At 34.1% G+C, this 24,776-nt stretch overlaps 1 protein-coding gene across 3 annotated transcripts in view; it reads left to right on the forward strand.

The window, feature by feature from the left end:
- Positions 1-24,776, forward strand: part of EPHA3 (EPH receptor A3) — a 364,171-nt gene that overhangs the window by 88,236 nt on the left and 251,159 nt on the right. For all 3 annotated transcript variants that reach the window (XM_029214327.1, XM_029214330.1, XM_029214328.1), the window contains exon 3: positions 6,440-7,100. In XM_029214327.1, the coding sequence (XP_029070160.1) occupies positions 6,440-7,100 (661 nt within the window). The remainder of the gene's footprint in view (positions 1-6,439; positions 7,101-24,776) is intronic.

A 24,776-nucleotide genomic window follows, 5' to 3' on the forward strand; every position in this document is an offset into this window, starting at 1 on the left:
AAAATAAAAATGGATATAATAATGCTTATAACATAAAGACAGTATGTTCCTTAAGGACAGGTACCATTCCTATCTCCTTCATTACTACGTTATCAATATCGAGCTTGGCACATAGTAGTTACTCAATAAATATTAATTAAATATTCTTCAAATCATATATATAGGATCTAATGAGAACACTATTTCGTAAAAGAAAAATTAAAGAAACATTTATTTACATACATGTACCCTTGAATTTTTTTTTCTGTTGCTGCCTGCAATCTTTCAGTACAAACAGGAATCTTTCTGAAATATGTTTTAGTAGTCAAAAACTTATAATATAATGAGCTGTGTTACTCTCTGCACATGTAGCCATATCCTATATAAATTCATAAGAAAAAATATATCCCTTTATAATCTTTTGGGAAATATTCAATGTTCATTCACTCAACAGAGGTCATCTTCTTCAGGCTTCTCTTCTGGATCTCTGCAGTGGTCTTTCTAAAGCCCCTCCTTTGCCTTCTCTTTGGAGAACCAACTCCCAGTCCGGAGTAAACCATGTGCCTCTTTTCAGTAGTTTCTCACGGTAGCAAATGAAATAAACACATATCAGCTGATATTCCCAAATTGGCCCAGGCCTTTCTTTCTAAGTAACTGCTCACATCCCTGCTGCTCAATGCCCTACATTCCAGCCTAAGTAGAACCCAGTTCCTTAAACAGGTTCTCTCCTCACATGTCTTCCTGTTGGCTCACACTGTCTCCTTCAGTGTGTCCCCATATTTCTACCTGTAGAAGTTCTAGTCATCCTACCTTTCCATTTCTTCTTTAATGCTTTCCTGGAACCTCCTTCCAGCAGTACTCCTTCCTTTCTCCACAGCTCCTTGCAACACCTCAAGTAGACAGCATATCATCATGTACCTTCAGTGATACTTATACCTCTCCCTTCAGCATCAACTCCTGTCACATTTTACTTCTCTTTACTATCCACAGTTTTTAACTTGGGCTTTGCCTATAGAAATATTTAATAAATGCATGTGGAATCAAATAACACTGCTATTATAGAGGCATCTTAAAAATCACAAATCATTACAGAAATCACAGTAGGAGACTACCAAATTACAGCAAACTCTAAAAATTGTAGCATGTCTAAAACCAGTTGTCTTATATTTATACCAGGAGAAATATGTGATTGGAGGTAACCCTCCCCCACACACTGTTTACATATTTCTGTAATGCACACGTTTTGCATTTACCACCAGATGCAAAATAGAAGACCACTATGATTAGATTTATGTTGTTTATTATAATAATATCTTACAAATCTTTGTGGGAGGTGGAAGATGAGGTTATTCAGGTGAACTTCTACATAAGGCACATCTGGGCCTCGGCAAATCTGGAATCAAAAAACAGATGGGATGAGGGCTGAGCAAAAGATTCTTCTACAGAGACAGAGGCAGGGCTATCTGTAAACTTTAGACATAGTTTCTGGGGAGATTCAGAAGTCTTGCAAGCTGATAGTGGAGTATGCTCTCAGGTCAAGTTGAGGTCAAAAGTTGGCCAAGGGACATAGAACATTGGTTCCCAACCTTAGGGAATCACCTAGGCACATTCTAATCACCTAGGCAGTGTAAAAAGAAATAGCTTGAATAGGCACCTATGAAGCAGTATTTTAAAAAAGCTCTCTGGATAATGCTTAGCCAAAAATAAGAACCTTTGAGGTAAGGAAATTAGACAGACTGTACTCAGAAATATGGGATATTTGTCCACAGGTGCAAAGATGTGGCAACAGCCCTGAGATCTCAATACAGTACCACTAAAGCAATCCCAGCTGGTAGGAGCATAACTAAAATTAAAGCCCTAGAAATGGTGAAGCTGAGGATGCCCTAGTTCTTGTCTCCGTCTAGGGGTTTTAGGAATTGAGAAGTACTAAGACTGAACATGGAAGCTTTGTGAGTATGAGGTGCTGGCTAAAGACAGAGAATCCAAGGTAGGGGCTGATGGGGTCCCAAGGACCCCCACATGCTCAAGCTTTCAGAAGACACTTCCTTGAATTGCCTGTGTCTTGTTCTAACTACAGAATGTACCAGAATGTACCTAATATCTGAACAGAGATCATACATTTTCCTGGTCCTAACTCTTTCTCTCCCTCTCCAAAACCCTGTGTTGGCTTTCCTCAATAATAAGCTCTGGTCCTTTCACTAGTTTCCTAGTTTTCCAGCTCTTTTCAGTATACTTTACCCAAACTAGAACATTGTCCTCTCTATTTTCCACTAGACACTTCTAATACCATTATCACATTTATGCTAAATACTTATGAGTTAAAGATGGGTGGGAGAATGGATAGTAGTCATTATTATTAAGATTACTGGACATACCATCTGAGGCATGTACCTTCTATGCCTTTTTATCTTTAGACTCTGGCCTGCCTCTTGTTACTGATGCTAGATTTTCAATATCAAATTCCCATCTTCTCTCTCCTCAATCCTCTGGTTACAAATGTATTCCTCTGATTTGACCCCAAATCATCATCAACTGCAACAAAACTCCCCAAACCCCAAAATTCTATTTTACATTTGTCTCGACAGTTTTATCTTACTCTACCTTTTAACGTGATACTTTGTATCACGTGTAACAGCATACTGTTACAAATGTGTGTGTGTGTGTGTGTGTGTGTGTGTGTGTGTACTTTTGAGACTTACGGGCTCAGAAAAACTATTTATGAATAAATGGAAATATAATGATTTTTGTAGATATATCTGTGCCTGACACTTGACAGTAACATCCTTCCTGTAAGTGATTATGCATTGCCATGCTTAAAATTCTGATGCATGGTAAATGTCCAAATATTTCTAGGATGAACACTGCATTTTGAAATAGCTATGATGTGTACAAAGAGAGAGAAACATAGGAGTAAAAACGTGAGTGGAGAAGGAATAACATGAACCAAGTTAATATCACTTATAATTACTGAGCACAAGATTAGTCATCATTAGCACTTTGTAAAGTGCAGAACTATGTGCTTCTTATTAACCACTGAATTACAAATGTAATATTGCAAACATAAGAATATTGGTTATCACTTTCTTTTTAGTATCATCTGAAAATTTCTAAGAAACTGGTTTAAACCTTATAAGGTAAATCATGAAGTTATTTTTCTCACTTTCTTAGTATTTATTTATGTTAGCCAATGCACTAAATGTAATGCAGGTTCTCCCTCTCTTAAAGAAAATGTACACATTTTCCTCCTTAATCCCTATTGGCAAGTAGCTAAAAATGTATCTAAGAGTAATTAATATCAACAATGAGTATAAATCTTTAATTACTATAATTGAGGTTTATCAAAATGAGAATTTTTAGGTTAAATGCCAATTAATTGTTAAAAATATGTTTTCCCTCAAAATACATGTTTGACTCAGTGACAAGGAACTGTTCTATCTAGTAAATATAAATTGATTCTCCTTTACACCTTACACTGTATTTTGATGATAAGGAGGCTCACTGTGCTTATGCTACAGGGAATAGATTTCAGAATGACCCTTCTAGGGAAAAGAGATCTGGACATGTGGTTTTCTTATAGTTGTATGATCTGGAAAAAGAAAAAAAAACCCAACAAAGCAAGAAATTCAGCTCTGGTCTCTGTGGTCTAATGATAAAAGCTTATAGTAAGAATCTGGGAACCACGCTGAATACCAGAATTATTGATTTTGGGGAATTTGAGCTTTAGAAAGAATTTGAGTTCTTACTAGTTCTGTGTCCCCTTCTGCTGAAGACAATATTACTGCTGCACACCCCTTGAACAGATTTTTTTTTAAGGATTAGAAAAATGAAGAGATAGATGCCTGTACCTTCCAATTCTATATGTCACCGATTCTTTGTCGCCCATTTTCATTGTCCACATTGGCCTTGGGGCAATGACTATGACAGTATGTTATCTCTAATAATTTATGAACATATCCATTAGTTCTTGGAATAGGAAGATAGGGTAAATATGAGTATTCTTTAAATTTATAAAATGTAAGCATTACAACAGCAACTTTAATTAATGATTCCTGTTGTTGCGTTGCTGTTGCAAAAATGCTCATTTAGGAATTTTATTTCCGCTGTCTAGTCCTCAGCAAATGCTAGAGTCTGCTGTTTTTTGCAAGTGGTCTGAGATGGCAAGCCACCATCGCTTACAGGCAATATGGTCTTCATGACAAATTAATGAAGTGACAGTTGTTCTCTGCAACCTTTTCATGTGCAAAGCATGCTGGTGCTGTTTGCATTATCTTCTTGCAATTTGTACCTCTGCATTCAAGGACTTGTGATAGCTTGCCAATTAGCGTTGAGAGGAAAATGTTAAATACAGTGAGATCTCCATAATTAAAATCATATTTTACATTGAATTATGAAAATCTTTGCATAGTGTGATTTCTGTTTGATGTCTAGTAAAATGCTGTCCATAGCAGGAGAAACTTGCAAATGATTCATCAGTCGAAGTACAATCTCATATCTATTCTGATAAGGAAATCTTGAACTAAAAATTTTTAAATCAGTTGGTTAATTTTTAAATAATGATGTCCATGATTTAATGTTCTATAAAATGCCCACAGAAAACATTTATTCTCTGAAGATTTTGTTAGTTCTGTGCTTTACAATGCCATTGTAGAACCAATGTAATGGGAATAGAGAAGATACAACATAATACTAACTTTTTAACATCACAGTTTTTCAGAGCTCCAACTCAGCTCACTCTGTTTAATTTTTTCTGATATTAAAGTTATACATTAATTTTGTTTTGAATGTGACTTTATTATTATAGGCACCTAAGTGTAAAATCCTCAGAACTGAGAATCTCATGTATACTTTTCTTCTTTAAAGCTCTCCGTATAATACATTTATAGAGTGGATGTTTGAAAATGATATATTGGTTATTATTAAAAATACAGTATGAGTATTTTCTTATATTAAGATATAGATATATCTTGTATGTTAGAGCTAGGGTTTTCTAAAATAACCAAAATTTGTTCCTTTGTTTGATCTTGGGCGTGACAATGAAGACTAGCCAATTTTGCTCCAGAAAATGAGTGCCTCTCATATTCCAGACCCTGAATGATCAAAGTTATTAAAATAAGTGCTGTTTAATTATTTGCTTTTGTTTTGCTCTTAGATTGGTAGGAGAGCTAAGGGGAATAAGGAGTTCTAAAACTGTGTTTCTCACACTGGTGGGGTCCACTAATTGCTTTTGATATTCAAACACCCTAATGTAAATAATTATTTTCTCCTCTAATGAGGTTCAAAGGCCAAATAAATGCCATATTTCTTTGCTTTTGGTTACCATCAATTTAAAAAAAATAACATTTTATCTCATTTTGTGACTAGAAGTTGTGGATTGGCATTCCTATGTGTTTTTAATAAATAGAAAAAAATGTTAATACACTTTAAATGCCATTGATTTAGTTTAAAAGTATTTAAAACTTACTCCTTATGAAAATAAGTAACTCTCTTAGTGGAGAAAAATTTAGGAACCCATTTCTAATGGGCTTCAGAAGGATTTCATTTATTTATTTATTTACAAAATTAAAATATATTCTCTAAGAACTTTATATTTATTATTTTCTTGAGTTATTCCTACATATATTAAAAGAAAAAAATAATTTTTATGCATCTCCCAAAAGGTGAAGTTGTGTGCTGCATATTATAGAGGATATGAATAGGTCTAAAATCTAACAAATGCATATGAAACAAAATTAAACTAATCTAAGCATGTATCATGAATTAAATTTATAAAAAAGGTATTTAATAAATATTATATAAAGCAGAAAGTTTCTTAAGCATGGCAGGGTTATGGGAAACATCAAGGAGAAAAGAGCACAAACCAGTGCTCTCTTTTTTTTATAGCATAAAAAAAGAAGATCCAATATTTCTTTTGAAAACAGTAAAAAATGTTCACATTGACAAGAACATAGTATGTGCATAAGTGAAACATATAATTCACTAATCTCAATTCAAACTTTTAGAAAAAATTAAATGTAGGTTGGGACCAGTTTTTGGAAAAACACAAATACCAAACTAAAGAGTGTGAAGTTATTGCATAGGTAATGGGGAGCCATAGAAGATTAGAGCTCTAGTATGACGTGGAAAAATATGTATTTTCCTGGTAGCAATATAGGCTAACCTGGGCATGGTATAAAGAAAGCGTAGACACAGGAGTAATAGAAACAGATGGTATAATAGTTGTAGAATGATAAGTAACACAAACAATGTGTTGCTAACTTAAAAACTTCTCAAAACCTGTCTAAGGATCAAAGACAGCACTGCTTCACTGTTCTAAAAAGCCTTGAAATTTTTTTAAGCAGTTTCTGCTCTTTATTTTGTATTTCTTGTGATTCCATTGACACCTTCATCTTATGTGCACTATTATTCATCATGCTTAACTCATTAATTCTGCCTCTCTTTTTTTCTTCTTTGATTCTTCAAGTGGGAAGAGATCAGCGGTGTTGATGAACATTACACACCCATCAGGACTTACCAGGTGTGCAATGTCATGGATCATAGTCAAAATAATTGGCTGAGGACAAACTGGGTCCCCAGGAACTCAGCTCAGAAGATCTACGTGGAGCTCAAGTTCACTCTCCGGGACTGCAATAGCATTCCATTGGTTTTGGGAACTTGCAAGGAGACTTTCAACCTATACTACATGGAGTCTGATGATGATCATGGGGTCAAATTCCGAGAACATCAGTTTACGAAGATTGACACCATTGCAGCTGATGAAAGTTTCACACAAATGGATCTTGGGGACCGTATTCTTAAGCTCAACACCGAGGTTAGAGAAGTAGGTCCTGTCAACAAAAAGGGATTTTATTTGGCTTTTCAAGACGTTGGTGCTTGTGTTGCCTTAGTGTCTGTGAGAGTGTACTTCAAAAAGTGTCCGTTTACAGTGAAGAATCTGGCTATGTTTCCAGACACAGTACCCATGGATTCCCAATCCCTGGTGGAAGTTAGAGGTTCTTGTGTTAACAATTCTAAGGAGGAAGATCCTCCCAGGATGTACTGTAGTACAGAAGGTGAATGGCTTGTACCCATTGGCAAGTGCTCATGCAATGCTGGCTATGAAGAAAGAGGTTTTATGTGCCAAGGTAAGAAAGAGTCTTCTCTATTTTCCCTGCAGTGGTATTTCTTACCTGTGAATTTATGGTAGAGTAATTGAAAGAAATGAACCCAACCTGAACTCACTTGGCAGCAAAACATGCCTCAAACTGAACAGAGTCTATTTATAGACTAAATTTATCCATCCCACTTGATGTGATGATTCATAATTTGATGTAGAAATATTAGCATGTTTGATTATGTGGTGCTGGCCTACACCCCACTAGACGAACTGAAAGAAAAAAAGTCTCTGTCTCTTTTATGTAGAGGGAAGAAATATCGTTGGCACTCAGCTAATCTGAGTCTAACAGAATTAGATCCTGCATTGACTATTTACGTTTGTGCTCATCACTCTCATAGCAATAGGTAATTCATTGCTATAAAATATAGTATTTTCTTCAGTGACACCTGTGCTTAAAATACGGGTTTACTTACAAAGCATTAGTGTTTAATAAAAATTATTTTATTTAAAAATCCAGGTTTGGTCCTTCAGTGTTTAATGTATAGAGGAGTAATGTAAAAATTTTTTAATTTTGATTCATGATTTGGCCCTTTTGGCTGCTCAGGAGGATATATATATGTGTATATATATACACATATATATATACCACATCTTAGGTGGGAATGCATATTTGATCCTTTATATAGAATCAGAGAACCTGAACTGTGTTATCAAGTTGATTTTTATTAAAAATCTCTTTGCACTTGAAGTAAAATCAATTAAAAGATAATCTTTTCCATAGAAGATTATATCAGATGATAAGTTCCACTTAATCCCAAAATTTGTTATTTAGCATTAGGCAAGGTTTTGTGTTTAAGGACACAGTGAAATTATTATTAAATTTTTAAATGTATAAATACACAGGAGAATTTAAGTAACTAGTCCTTGAAATCTAGTCTGTGTTAATACCTTTGTTTGCTGTTAAACTCTGTCAAAAGAATTGAGTTTGATATTCTACTTGTGGCCATTCAGTAGGACTCAAGTCCATGTGGAAGAAATGAATCTACGTTATACATAAATTGACCTTTCTAAGAATCTGAACAGAATATAGCATTTTGCTTTTGACTATAGGTAGTTTATAGAATTTCTTTTTAATGACAGCAAATGGTACACTCTAGTCTGATATTTCTCTGTGTTATTTAGATCCTTAACAAGAGCCATCGTGATACTCTTACTAAGTATGGCTTTGAAAATTCTAAAATTGGAACAACATACTAGCTACTACTTGCTTATGTACATTCATGAGTGGAGAGAAGTCTCAATAGCCTTTATATTCCACTTTGAATTATATTTTATCACTATGGTATTGTTTGTGATATATTTGTGTGATTTATTTTAAATAAAATAATAAAGGCCTAGATCAGGAAGATGAAAAATTGTCCATTCCCTCCAGTTTGGTTTCTACTGATGCAGTCTCTGATGTCCACACCAAGAAAGGAATAATGTGTCCCTGTCTCAACAATATATATCAATATATGTTGAGCTATCTCATAAAATATTCCATTGAGCAAGAAACCTAATCATTGTTTGGATGTTTGGGTTTTAAATAATTTTATATGATACTTTATATTTCATTCAAAGTTACAAGAAATGGAAAAATAAGTATCAGCAAGTAAATAGAATCATAAAAATGTTAATAAAAATAGATAAAACATACATAAAATTAGCCTATATTACATGCTGTCTTGAGGACAAACTAACTAGTAGAAGAATTTTTAAAAAAGAGAGTCACATTAAGTTGTATTCAGAAAGTTCACAATAGATTCATAATTGCTTCTATTTTTAACCTCATTTTAATTTACTGAACCACTTCTTTAAAGTAACTATTATTCTACTCAGTGGTACCCTATGTTAAAATTACTCCTGGAGATAATATTTATGTCAAATTTTTACATCCTTGAATCTTGTAGTTTATTATATTGAAAGACATCAATAGCACCTCCTTGATATAGTGATGCTATATTATCACAGACTTTTTCAACATTTAAAAATACTGGTTGCAGAATAAGAGATACGTAAATAGCATAGAATTTTTTATTCTAAGAAAAAATCTTGAAGATAAACCAATAAAAATAATTATAGTGGAATTAGAGATAGCACATGAAATGGGATATGGTTGGGACTGACTTTTCAGTGATGTAACTTAAAGGTGCAGCTTGTTCTTATGGTTATATCTTGACATTTGCTGATGTTGCCAGGTGAATTTTGGCTTCCTCTCTTTTTGTAATAAGTAAAGAAAACCTTTGTGTACTCAGATTATTAGACGATATGACAAGGTATTCTATTTCTTGCTGATTTACATGTAGTACCTAGTCTAAACCAACTTTATTTTAACAAATATTTCTTTTAATAGGTCAGTTTAGTGCATAGTCTACTATGACTTAAAAATCCAATACTCAACCAATTAATTCTGGCCTGGTATCTGTAATAGAGTAAGCCATCATGGCTTGAGGCTTGTAATTTTGCTGTTGTTGTCAGTGGTAGTGATGGTGTTTGTTATGCTTTCCTTTTTTAATTTTAAAAATTTGGTTGGTTTTTAATAAGCTTGTGGACTAGTCAGAATAGCTTATGACTCTCACAAGTCATTGTTTTATCAGCAGTGCTTCAATTCAGGCACACAAAAGGAATGGTAATACTTAGAAAAGATACAGGTGAAAAAGATAACTAAATAGATTTCCTGTATTTCATGAGTTCATTTTTGTTTTGTTTTGTTTCGTTTTACAAAAGGATGGAACAATACCTTGACATACACATAGAGCCAGATTTTAAACACCTCAGGATAATTTTATAACACAATGATCAGCAACCATAGGCTTACAGTTACCTAAAGCAGAGGAAAACAAGACTCATTCACTTTGTTTCAACAAATATTCAAGGAGCATCTACTTCATTCTGAGAAGTATAGTAAGAATTCAGAGATTTTTAAAAAGATTCATTAAGCACTTATTGGATGTCAGACACTGTGCTGATTTGCTAAGTTATGTCCATGATTTATCTCATTTATCCTTCAAAATAACCTATAAGTACATCCTTATTATTATCTCCATTTTTAAAATGAGAAGAAAAGCTTTGATAGGTTAAATATCTTGCCTTAGGTCCCTTAGTGAGTGCTGAAGTTGCAATCTGAAACCAGGCAGTCTGATTCTAAAGGTTGCAGTTGTAACCTCAACCCACACTTCTTCCCTGTGATTCAGTCCAGTGGTGGCAGAGACCAGGAAATCCCACAGGTACATAGATTCTACTGGAGTTAGAGTACTGTGTATTGAAGGATGAGTAGGACCATAGAGAATCAGCACAAAGTTAACCAAGAATCTGTCAATATAAAGTTCATCTGTTTCAGTTTATTTATCACATCTTTCTGTTTCTAGGTTTTTAAGAAAGAAGAATTACTAGCCAAAATGTCATGGGAAGACTAAGCTTAGCCCAGGTGATGTCTAACAAAATTTGGATATGTGGATTGACAAACATCTTAGATATGCCAAAAAGTCTACCAAATTTAATTCAATATCTGTAACCATCTGTAAATTCTATGTAATAATGTACCAGACACCGGAGAAACATAGATGAATAAGTCAGCATATCTCCCTTCTAAGAGCTCACAATCTAGTATGAAAGACAGATAAATAAATGAATAATTTTATTGCGAGACAGACCAATAAATCTTCTACCGGGTACAAACTGCCTTGGCAAGGTAGGGGAAGGAGAGATTAATTTTGAGTATTTCAAAATTAATAGTGGAAATTGTTTATTAATAACGAGAAGTCTCTGCATCGAGAGTTTTGGACTCATCACTATTGTGCTTAGCAACTTTTGGGGTAGGGAGAAAGGGCTAACTAACTTACCCAGCTTATGCATTCCAGAAGATGCAGTTTATAATTTGTTTATTAAATCATTATCTCAAAAGTCTCATAATGTGTAGAAGTCCCATTAAAGTTTTGCGTTCTGAGCTTGTTCCAGAACGTTAGAGCCTTATAAAGGATCTAAATTTCTTAAATAGGTCATTTTCTGAGTTTAGTAATGAAATATTCTGAATTATTTATTTCACTCTACATGGATATTTGGGATAGTTAAAGTTCAGTGAACTAAATGATGAAAATGAGACAATCTCTGTTTGATAGGAAAAATATATTGTTAAAAATATTCTGTAGTCAAAACACTCATCCATCAATTTCAGAACTATAAATAAAACCAAAGTTATCTTTATACAGGACCAGAATTTTAACCATGTCGTTATACTTCTCTTGTATTTGATGCAAACTTTAACAACAGTCCAGTTTTCCTGAAATGAGAAAAAGTAGTAAAGTTATGCTTTGACCATTTATTCAATTATTAAACATTTATTGAGCCTCTACTATGTGCCAAATTCTGCTGAGCGCACTAGAAAGAGAAAGATGAACATTATCACTGCTAAACTAATTTGGTTTATAATTCAAAAATGTGTGTGTGTGTGTGTGTGTGTGTGTGTGTGTGTATTTTAAAATGTTTTGGTCTCTGCCTCCAAAGGAACATATGTTTTTAAGTGAATTATTAAACAGATCTAAGTCAATAGTTTAAACTTAAAAAGAAGTTATAAGTGTGTTGAGGGAGGAAGTATTTGTATGCGAGGAGATGAATGACGGGAAAATAAAATTTTCTGCAATAAGATGCTTTATGTTGCTGATCTTCTGTTTCTTTGCTAGAGAGGATGGGGAAAAGTAAGAGTAGAAGATGATGCATCTCTCTCTTTCAAGGACCGGTTAGAGAGAGGAAATAAGGGAATGGTGAAAGAAATATTAGTAACTAAAGCATCATTTAGGAATTGCATACCAAGTAAACTGGAAATACAGGAAAAAGCACCTACAGGAGGGTAGAGAGTATTTATTATAACGAATTTGGTAAGATAGAAATGCACATAAAAGTAACCACACAAACTTAAACTAAGAGGTAATATAAACATTGGTAAGGAAAGTAAGAAGTCATGCATCAACTTGGTTCTAGCAATTTCTCTAATATATAATTTTAAAATATGGCCTTACGTTAAATAAGTTATCTCTCATGGCATCTCTTTTAAGTTATTGTGTGTGGCTTAAACCTTATTTGGGCCATGTTCCTGAGATTTGGGCAAACTTGCTGAATGTTGAGAGTATGGTCAAATTACAGGTTGAGCTGTTATTATAGGATGTCAGTAAACCTCTTTTTAACCAGATTGAAAAATTAAAATTATGAGACTTAATCATTTGCTTTCAGTCATTGACAATCAAGATTTACTTGGTTCATTTCGCTTGGGAAATCCTTCTTACATCTCAGCATAACATTTTTCACTTTTTAAGATTGGAGGTGTGGGGAAATTTCACGTTAATACATAGGGAACTTTGTGTTATGTGTGTGTGTGTGTATATATATATATAATCCTAGCTAATGAATTATGTTATCTGTTTTAATTTAGTTTGGAGAGAAGAAATGAGAATACTAATGGCTTTTTATATAGTCAATTAATTACATTTCAGGCAGATACCAGGCAGTTGCTATAAATATTCCTTCCTCCTACAAACTTTGTTTAGCTTAATGTACCAAATACCTTATTAATGTCACTGAAGAATCTGTTGCCCTGTGTTTTATCTGTGTGTGTTCACTGTGGAATGCTAACTTTATTCCTTGTTCTTGTACATTATCAACTGAGTAGAAAAGTGTGTTTGATGTGACATATGAAGACATCTAGATTTCTTGATAGTTATCTGTAATTATGTTTTTTTCACCTACCAACTCTTACTCTTTACCCATGGCTCTGTCTGTTCAGAAAGTCTCTTAAAGAAGCGGTCAAGGGCCTCCCTGGTGGCGCAGTGATTGAGAGTCCGCCTGCCGATGCAGGGTACATAGGTTCGTGCCCCGGTCTGGGAAGATCCCACATGCCGCGGAGCGGCTGGGCCCGTGAGCCATGGCCGCTGAGCCTGCGCGTCCGGAGCCTGGGCTCCACAACGGGAGAGGCCACAACAGTGAGAGGCCCGTGTACCGCAAAAAAAAAAAAAAAAGAAGCAGTCAAGCTTACAATAACAATGATTTAAAGATTCTGCTTGCTCTGACAGAGGAGCTAAAGAAAATTGAAAACCTTAGATGTTTCTTAGCACCTATTTAGTCTTTGCGCATCCTCTAGAAGTACGAGGTGTTCATATGTTTTAATGAATTCAGAAGCATTTCTTTACAGTTGTTTTCAGACTGGAAGTTTCTTGAGGGGAGGAACTACATCATGTCTCTTTAAAGGACATTGTGCCTACAACTTAGCAGAGTATAATTGATGAAGTTTTCAATTTGATACATACTAGATTAATAATTATTGGGAGATTTCTATGCCAACTATGCATTCTTGGAATGTAAGTTCTGGAGAGAACATACCTCGCATTATATATCTTTGAATCCACTAGGTTCTTAAGAATATCTTGCACATAAAGATGTATATCTTATCTAATTTTAAATGAATGCATTTGACTATTAGGTCACATACAGTTGCAACACACTAAGACTGGAATCATCTGAACTACCATTATAATAATAATTAGATTATGAAAAGTAATAACAATACTTTATATAGTAGCCAAGAGAATACTTTTGCTCTTTTGTGAATTTATGATGAATATTATTTTTCTGGCTTGCAAAATTCAATTTCCACTAGTTTCATACCTATAATAAAGCAAGGATCTAACTACTTATGAAGATGCTAAAATAACTTTATCCCTTAATTTTACACACTTAGTACTTAAGGCATTTATTCATCATGTAATGACTGCACTGAGATTATTAGGCTTCTTACCTTGATCTGTAAAAATTTTATTCATGTTCCCTGAATTTAAAATGACAGCACTCCATTCCCACTTTGCCTTTAACTGTTGCATCCCGTGACTTTTCAGACCAAAGAATTTATTTGAATAAAAATTATGTCAGTAAGTAAAAATGTAAATAACTTTAAAATAAAACAGATACGTTCTGACAGCTTTATAATAGCTATAAGACCTTTAATTAATTTAAGTTTTTACATCTTCTCACCAATTTATATAATAACTTGTGGTAGTATTAACATGATTCAGAAAACTTCCTCAATTTTGTCCTCAACCTTTAGTTTGCATCTAATTGTTCATTTAGCCAAAGGCTCTTGTCACTGACAAGTGCTTGGGCTCAAGAGTCCCAGAAATGCTGTGTGGATAAACAATTTGAGCCCCAGTTTCCTTATCCACAAAAGGGGAGCAACAATATCTACCCCTTAGAATTGCCAGCGAATGTATACATAGCGCATTGCAGAGTATCTAGCACTGGGTAATAGTATTTGAACAACATCATTATTGTCATACATTGGTATCATTGGATTGTATAACCTTCCTTGCTCTCTTGTTTAAATCTGTGTTAAAACACTTACATATGACAGACACCAATTCGACAGTCTCTCTTCTAACTTAAACATTAGAACTTAGAGATACCTTGAAGGAGAGCAACTGTCTTTAATGAATTTACGTATATTCATTATTCATTAATTTGTTGTCCACCTTCTTCCAAACAAGAGTTTTCATTTCTGAGGGGACATCATTTTTAGTTCCATTAAACCTCTAGTCTGTTCAATCATAGGTGATATTTCCTCTATTCTTTTTGTTGCTGTTGTTAGCTTTCATTTTCCATCCTTTTTTTTTTTTAACATCTTTATTGGAGTATAATTGCTTTACAATGCTGTGTTAGTTTCTGCTTAATAACAAAGTGAATCAGCTATATGTATACATATATCCCCATATCTCCTCCCTCTTGCATCTCCCTCCCACCCTCCCTATCCCACCCCTCTAGGTGGTCACAAAGCACCGAGCTGACCTCCATGTGCTATACGGCTGCTTCCCACTAGCTATCGGTTTTACATTTGGTAGTATATATATGTACCTGCCATTCTCTCACTTTCTCGCAGCTTACCCTTCCCTCTCCCCGTGTCCTCAAGTCCATTCTCTAGTAGGTCTGCATCTTTACTTTATTCCCATCCTGCTCCTAGGTTCTTCATGACCTTTTTCTTTTTGCTTTCTTTTTTTTTTTTAGATTCCATATATGTGTGTTAGGATACGGTATTTGTTTTTCTCTTTCTGACTTACTTCACTCTGTATGACAGACTCTAGGTCCATCCAACTCACTACAAATAACACAATTTTGTTTATTTTTATGGCTGAGTAATGTTCCATTGTATATATGTGCCACATCTTCCTTATCCATTCATCTGTCGATGGACACTTAGGTTGTTTCCATCTCCTGGCTATTGTAAATAGAGCTGCAATGAACATTGTGGAACATATCTCTTTCTGAATTATGGTTTTCTCAGGGTATATGCCCAGTAGTGGGATTGCTGGGTCATATGGTAGTTCTATTTTTAGTTTCTTAAGGAACCTCCATACTGTTCCCCATAGTGGCTGTATCAATTTACATTTCCACCAACAGTGCAAGAGGGTTCCCTTTTCTCCACAACCTCTCCAGCATTTATTGTTTGTAGATTATTTAATGATGGCCATTCTGACTGGTGTGAGGTGATATCTCATTGTAGTTTTGATTTGCATTTCTCTAATGATTAATAATGTTGAGCATTCTTTCATGTATCTGTTGGTAATCTGTATATCTTCTTTGGAGAAATGTCTATTTAGGTCTTCTGCTGATTTTTGGATTGGGCTGTTTGCTTTTTTGATATTGAGCTGCATGAGCTGCTTGTAAATTTTGGAAATTAATCCTTTGTCAGTTGCTTCATTGGCAAATATTTTCTCCCATTCTGAGGGTTGTCGTTTTGTCTTGTTTATGGTTTCCTTTGCTGTGCAAAAGATTTTAAGTTTCATTAAGTCCCAGTTGTTTATTTTTGTTTTTATTTCCATTTCTCTAGGAGGTGGGTCAAAAAGGATCTTGCTATGATTTATGTCATAGAGTGTTCTGCCTATCTTTTCCTCTAAGAGTTTGATAGTGTCTGGCCTTCCATTTAGGTCTTTAATCCATTTTGAGTTTATTTTTGAGTATGGTGTTAGGGAGTGTTCTAATGTCATTCTTTTACCTGTAGCTGTCCAATGTTCCCAGCACCACTTACTGAAGAGGGTGTCTTTTCTCCATTGTATATTCTTGCCTCCTTTATCAAAAATAAGGTGACCATATGTACGTGGGTTTATCTCTGGGGTTTCTATCCTGTTCCATTGATCTACATTTCTGTTTTTGTGCCAGTACCATACTGTCTTGATTACTGTAACTTTGTAGTATAGACTGAAGTCAGGGAGCCTGATTCCTCCAGCTCCATTTTCCTTTCTCAAGAATGCTTTGGCTATCCGGAGTCTTTTGTATTTCCATACAAATTGTGAAATTTTTTGTTCTACTTCTGTGAAAAATGCCAGTGGTAGTTTGATAGGGATTGCATTGAATCTGTAGATTGCTTTGGGTAGTAGAGTCGTTTTCACAATGTTGATTCTTCTGATCCAAGAACATGGTATATCTCTCCATCTGTTTGTATCATCTTTAATTTCTTTCATCAGTGTCTTACAGTTTTCTGCATACAGGTCTTTTGTCTCCTTAGGTAGGTTCATTCCTAGGTATTTTCTTCTTTTTGTTGCAATGGTAAATGGGAGTGTTTACTTAATTTCACTTTCAGATTTTTCATCACTAGTGTATAGAAATAAAAGAGATTTCTGTGCATTAATTTTGTATTCTGCTACTTTACCAAACTCATTGATTAGCTCTAGTAGTTTCCTGGTAGCATCTTTAGGATTCTCTATGTATAGTATCATGTCATCTGCAAACAGTGACAGCTTTACTTCTTCTTTTCCGATTTGGATTCCTTTTATTTCTTTTTCTTCTCTGATCACTGTGGCTATAACTTCCAAAACAATGTTGAATAATAGCAGTTGAGAGTGGGCAAACTTGTGTTATTCCTGATCTTAGTGGAAATAGTTTCAGTTTTTCACCATTGAGGATGATGATGTGGGTTTGTCATATATTGCCTTTATTATGTTAAGTTCCCTCTATGCCTACTTTCTGGAGGGTTTTTATCATAAATGGGTGTTGAATTTTGTCAAAAACTTTTTCTGCATCTATTGAGATGATCGTATGGTTTTTCTCCTTCAATTTGTTAATACGGTGTATCACATTAATTGATTTGTGTATATTGAAGAATCCTTTCATTCCTGGGATAAACCCCACTTGATCACGGTGTATGATCCTTTTACTGTGCTGTTGGATTCTGTTTGCTTTTATTTTGTTGAGGATTTTTGCATCTGTATTCATCAGTGATATTGACCTGTAGCTTTCTTTGTTTGTGACATCTTTGTCTGGTTTTGGTATCAGGCTGATGGTGGCCTTGTAGAATGAGTTTGGGAGTGTTCCTCCCTCTGCTATATTTTGGAAGAGTTTGAGAAGGATAGGTGTTAGCTCTTCTCTAAATGTTTGGTAGAATTTGCCTGTGAAGCCCTCTGGTACCAGGCTTTTGTTTGTTGGAAGAGTTTTAATCACAGTTTTTATTTCAGTGCTTATGATTGGTCTGTTTATATTTTCTGTTTCTTCCTGGTTCAGTCTCAGAAGCTTGTGCTTTTCTAAGAATGTGTCCATTTCTTCCAGGTTGTCCATTTTATTGGCAGATAGTTTTTTGTAGTACTCTCTCATGATCCTTTGTATTTCTGCAGTGTCAGTTGTTTCTTCTCCTTTTTCCCTTCTAATTCTATTGATTTGAGTCTTCTCCTTTTTTTTCTTAATGAGCCTGACTAATGGTTTATCAATTTTGTTTATCTTCTCAAAGAACCAGCTTTTAGTTTTATTGATCTTTGCTATTGTTTCCTTCATCTATTTTTCATTTATTTCTGATCTGATCTTTATGAGTTCTTTCCTTCTGCTAACTTTGGGGTTTTTTTGTTCTTCTTTCTCTAATTGCTTTAGGTGTAAGCATTTTTCTTCTTCTAAAGATTAGTGACCCTTGATTTTTCCCATCTGGTATTTGACTCAGTCTCTTATTTTCTCTAACACAGGTCTTTTCCACCGATTTTTCAAAGGTTGCTATGAATTTACACATAGACATTTTTATATTGTATACCCAGAAAGACTTTCAGATTTTAACTGATTTAAAAACATATAATTTAGGAAACAAGCAAACAATGACAATAGTAAAATAAAATTGTTACATTTCCAAAATGTTAAACCTAGAATTTTTGCCTACTGTTTTATGCCCTAACATTTCTTGTATACAAGACTAGATAGTTGATGAAGATATAATAATAAATAATGTTCTTTCCTTGAAGAAATCATGGGAATCAAAAATAAGTAATCAAGTAAGTAAAAATATTTGCCAAACCAATTTACTTGACTCTATATAGAAAAAAAACTATATCTATTTGATTTACTTTAGGTATTTACTATGTTCACTTGAGAATCACCCAAATAGTAAAAAAAAAAAAAAAATAGCAGTGGAGGAAACAGTATAAATTGTATGAAGTAAATGCCAAATGTGCTTACATGAATTACTATGTGATATTAATGGAAACTTTCAGTCAAATTATGTCAACACGCTATGTAAACAGTAATTAACTAAAAACTTTCAAATATGAGAAAGAGAGGAAAAATAAGGGAGTGTATTTGATTTGTGACTTAAGTATTGTAGTTCATCTTTCGTCTGTATAAAAACAAACAGTATAAATTTAAACCGTGGATTTGCAGGTTTAAGATACTAGAAAGAAATGTGGAATCTTTGTTCTGTATATACTACAAATCAGATTATTTTGAGCAGTCACAGACAATTTAATTGCAAACATACTTAGGAAAGATATAACTGTTGTTAAATTTACAGAGTAGAACAGAATGATATCTAACTATTTAAATAACTCATAATGAATAAGAACAAGTTAAATAATCAACAATGAACCAACATAAAAGACCTTAAAAATCACAGGCAGTTTTATAGATGTTAACATTCTCACACAAGATTATAACTAAATAAGAATTACAGTGTTTTAGTAAAATATCATTTATTTTACCTTATATGGATTATCTTTAGTTATATAATATCAATTACATTGTTCAAAGAGGAATAAATAGTAAGATATTTCTTCTTTCATTAAGTGTTTTACTACTCTTTATCCTAACCTGGATATATCAGTATTAAGGTATTTTCCTGAGGTTCTAACCAATCATCCCTTATCAAATAGCTATAGGGTATTTGCTTTTAGGATATAAAATTCTGTTCTTTTTTTCTTTTATTTTTAACTATGATAAGGTCTGTGAACTTTCATATACTTCGTCTGGTCCTGTGTTTCAAAGCTGCACATAATAATTTAGGTAACACTGATATGCCAAATGTATAGTCTTTGGGGAACACAAATAATTTGCTCATTGTGCAGTTTGTTTGAGAGTCTGTCTGTGACAAGTATGGATTAAGGTTCCCAGGAGCGTGTTCACTATGAGAGTCTAAGACATGGAAAAAGTAATGTCAGTTGCAGAAAGTAAAATAGCTCTGATTTTCCTTGAAATATGTTGTTTCTGTCACTGCATTTTCAGTCTCATTTTCAAAGGAGGATCAGAATATTGCTCTGATACCACTTACAAAATATCTATTAAATGTAGACTCATATGAAAAGTGATGAGAATTTTCCAAGAAAAAGCCATACCTGTGAAAGGTGGAATATTGGTTGTTTTGGATATATAAAATTTATATTTACTTTGGCATCTTAATGAATATCACCTTGTCAAATAACTCGTGGATCTGCCATAGTAATTTACCATTAAACCTAGTTGGACCTTGCAGGAAGTGTTAAAATTTCATTTCTTTAACTTAGTTTATTTTGGGGTTTATATAGAAAGCCTTCCTTGGTTCTGATTTGCTGTATGCCATTATGTAAAAAAAATTTTAAAGCTAAGATATTACATAATCTATGACTTTTGTAAAGAATATTCATCTTCAATTTTTCAAACTTAATGCTTTTTATTTCTAGATGTTCAGATATTATCAAAACATATATTTTAAAATTTGAGGAATGCATTGTAATTTTTTTAAGAATACATGGAGCGATTCTAAAAAGATTATTGATATTTCATTAACTTTTCCAATTTGTTTTATTGTTTTTAGTCAACCCCTCCTAGAAGAAAGAGAATCAAACCCTATGCAAAATAAACTGAGAACTAGATCTTTTTCTCCCTTTTGAGATACACAGATTTTGTGAAATTCATTGGTAATAGTTTCACAAAGATTGTTTTGCTAATACAGATTCATTGAACACTTTCCATCTTCTTTTCTGTGATTTATCCCCCCATTTCTGTGTTTGGGTAGTTTTGACAATCCCTTATTAGTTCCAGAGTAGAACTTACAAGAGCTAATAAGGGTTTACATTACAGCTCTGACAGCTGGCACTAAACTTTAATAGAGAGCAATTGTAGAGAGAAGTATGAGTTCTGGTAATATTTGATGAAAATCTCCCCAATCAGAGCCGTTTGGAAAGAATCATATGACTAGAAAGACTGCATGTATACTCTGCTATTGTAGCTTCTCATCTTCCAGGATGCGGGAAAACAATCCTATTGGCAGATAACTCTAAAATCACTTATGGACACCTTTGGTAGAGAACAGAATCTGTGATAATAATAGAACTATACTAGAATAAAACTTTGGTCATGTTTTCATCTACCGCTGTTCCTGTAGTCCTCTAAGATGCATAACTGTTGATAGTCTTTTAGAAACACAATCACGATGTGGACATCTAATCACATATTTGCTCTGAGAGAGGAGACCAGGAATCCCAAGGGAGAGTCAAGATCATGAAACTCATAATCATCATATGATCAGTTACAGATTTTTTGTATTATTTTTAAAAAATAAGAAGTAAGAATGGCTTCTAATAGCAAAGGACCCTGAATGTAAAATATTCCTGAACTCTCTGTTCAGTGGTCAGTTACAAAGCCACAAAAGGTTAAAAGCCGATGCTCTAATTGAGAACAGCTGCTACTTTTTGACATGAAGACTCACTTTCAACAAGAAAAGAGAAAGCATATGCTATGGAATGGGAGAATACCATTCCTGAATGAATGCATAAAGAACACATAAAGGTTTGTGAAACTCAGAAACAAACCTGTGTATGTAAATGGTTGGAAAGAAATAGTTTTGTTTCTCTGGTAGTTATTAGGGAAGAAAATCTATATTTCAGAAATTTGGGTCCATTTACTGTCTGTGTCATGCTTCTGTATTGAAAATATATGAAATATTTCAATCTAATTTAGCACATACAAAGGTTCTCTGACATACAGAATTTATTAATGTGATGAATTGGGAAGAAAGAGAATACAGTTCTTGCTCCCAAGTATCTTGGATTCTAAAGGATATATGAACTGAATTTATGTTAAAAGGAAGCAAGGCAATATTTATAAGGAAATAAAAATGGAATAAGCATGAAAGACGAATATCGTTTAAGGACCCATCGAAATGTGTTACAAAGATGTAATAAATGGAGAGATTTCAATCTTTATGGAGTTAGATATTCCATCATTTATTCATTTTGTCAACAAAAATTTAATGAGTGCCTACTATACCAAGTATTCACTCTAAGTGTGGCACTGAACCAAACATAAAAACGTCCCTGCCCTCAAGGAATTTAGATTTTATTGGAAATATAAAGAAATCAAATGCTAATACAGATTCTTTCAGTGTACCACTCATAGAATTTTAAAGCCTAGACTAATATTCTCAACCCAGGCAATTTTGCCTCCAAGGGACATTTGTCAATGTCTGAAGACATTTTTGGTTGTCACAGCTGGGGGAGTAGATTGCTATTGGCATCCAGTGCTTAGAGGCCATAGATATTGCTAAATATCCTATAATGCACCAGGACAGCCTCTACAACAAAGAATTATCGAGGCAAATCATGTTAAGTTTGAGAAAAGCTGGTCTAGAATAAACCCTCCTTTTACAGAGCTATAAATTAAGGCTAAAAGGTCAAATTATGCACTAGCAGATCCTAAATTGGAACCCAAGCTGAAGCATCTCACTCACAATTTTACCTCAGGACTCATCCTTTCTGGGATTTATTTAGAAATTTATATAACTTTTGGAGGCACGTGAAGTCCTACTAACCACTTAGCTAACTGGAAAGTGACACTTATGCAAAGAAAAACAAAATGTAGATTCTTTATCTGGGAGAAAGAATAAAGATTTCAGAAATATTCACATGAAGGTGGATATTTAAAAACAGGAAATGACTGTTACTTGCACAGAGCTGGAAAAAGTGACTGACAGTCAGTGGCTAAGATTTGGTAGTACAAGAACTGAGAATGTGAACAGAGTAATGAAAGAAATACCAAGGAGAAAACCTTTGGAGACTGAGCGAATTTTCTCATGCAAAGGGTTCAGACAGCTGCTACAAAGTTAGTTCCCTTTTAGGATACTCTGACATGCTGACATGAAACCAAATCTGACATTTGACTCCCTTTAGTGTGCAATGTGATACTAATGCAAAGTTGACAGGTAAATGTGGTTATGTTACAGGATGTATTGTATTAATAGCCTTTGTATGAAAAGTTCCTATGGTTTTACTTCTATGACTGTCCCTTCTTTGAAAATTAGAGGAGCACCTCCACATCAGCTGTTTCTTTTAAAAACAGCCATTTCTGTCCTCTGACATGTAACTGAGGCTGGCACTTCCTTTAATTCTCCCAACGGCCCATGAAGAAGCCACTATCATGTACCCATTTCCCATGAGAGGAAACTAGAGGCTTAGAGAAATTGCACAATTGTCCAAGTTCACACACAATTAGTAAGTGTGAAACTGGACCTTGAGTGCAGAGCACTTGTATGTGACTAGCGTTCCCTCTGCCTCCCTAGTATAGAGAACCTGGGGAAGTGAGGAATCTGAAGCCCACCAGCCTGTGTTTTCAGAAATAGCCTGTGCAGCTCAGGCCGTAGTTACTGCAAGAATGCTTTTGAGGATGTTATTCAATACCTTTCATTATGTCCTCTCTCTGAGACCCCCTCACATTTCCTTCTGGCTCCAGTGCCAGAAGTGCTTGTGTTCCTTGGGCTACTGGCTTGTTTTCACTTTTGGAAATTGATTCATGTCACGGTCATGGCATCTTGTTTGCATTCCCTATAAAAGAACACAGAATTATGTTTCTTCCTACATCCTGCAAACAGCTACACCCTCTCAACATGTCTTTTTGATGCTAAACTCACAATTTTATTTTTTCCCTTTATATTCCCTTTGTGCGCTATTATTCACCTTTTAAAAAGTATTTTATAGTAATCGATTCCATCTTGAATTGTGGGTATCCTGTCTCAAGTATAAGTCATAAATACATTTGAATTGCCATTTATTGATTGCCTAGTGTGTACCCAGTGATTAACATACCATTTAATCTTCAACTTAAGCCTTACAAGGTAAATATTATTAGCCACATTTTACCAGGGAAGGGCTAAGAGAATTTACTAATTTGCCCTGTGTCACAATGCCATGATGTAAATTTAGGTCTGTCTAATTCTGAAACCCAATCCTTTTTCTAATATAGTAAGCTAATATCTTTCTTTTGATGATATTTTGCACGGCTTCATAATGTGAAAATTTGCAAGTTCTCGCTGCTAAAGGAGTGGCCGGAGAATTTAGTTATTGGAATTAAGAAAAAAAGATTGACAATAGTTATTTAAAGAGGAAAGAACTTCATATTCATTAACATAATACTTTCCTCTCTTTTCAGTATAGACCTGGGTAAGATTATAACACAAAAATGTTTTAACAGGGTATTTGTGGCCTTTATTTTCCAGGCATGTGGAACTGAGTCAAGCCTCTAATTACCTCTGCTTCTAGTTCCATTGCCCCTGCTGTTGCTGAGGACATGATTGATGGGAGATGATGGCGAGTGTGGAACCAGGGCTCACAAAACACCCGCTATGTGCCCAATGTGTATGCTTGCACAATATGCTTCATTATTAGCTTGACAGATCTCCAAGTGGCAGATTGGGAATGAATTTTGGAGATGGCTGACATATATGCTACACATATTGGGTTTTTTTCAAAGCTCATAAACACTGATATATAAAAAAATATACACATATATGTAAACATATGCATGTGTACACATAAGTATGTATGTAGATAGACATATATAACATGTATATGTATATTATATTCATATATGGATGCATGTGTAGATGCATACATATATGCAGATTGTATGTTTACATACATATATACGTTAGCATTATATACTTAGCTTATATAATTATTATAATATGTGTACTTATAAATGTACTTAAACATTTATTTCTAAAAAAATGAAGATGAGTGAAGTATAAAATGTCAAAATGAACTTCATCTGGTGTTGGGCTGCTGCTTATATCCTTATGTTTCTTTACATTGCTTTTAGAATGAGACAGTATACAAAATAAGTTAATAAATATAATATGAATAATTTCCAAAATTTGGAGAGATAGCACATGGTCATAAATCTTTACACGTTTTTAGGTAAATAAATGTAGTTTAGAATGCACACGCTTCCTGAATTACTAATCAGGTTGTTTTACATGAGGATCATGTATAAAACTAATTTTTCTTTGAAAAGATTATTGGTGTTATACATTATAAATTTTGTGTTGCTATTAGAAATTTCTTAAACTTTTAAGCTTTCCAGAACATGAATGCTTACATAAAGCAACTATTTTGTTCATATAAAGAAACGCTTTTAA

This window comes from Monodon monoceros, unplaced genomic scaffold, assembly GCF_005190385.1.
Source record: "Monodon monoceros isolate NGI ecotype Baffin Bay Population unplaced genomic scaffold, NGI_Narwhal_1 Super_Scaffold_11, whole genome shotgun sequence".
NCBI classification, from domain to species: Eukaryota; Metazoa; Chordata; class Mammalia; order Artiodactyla; family Monodontidae; genus Monodon; species Monodon monoceros.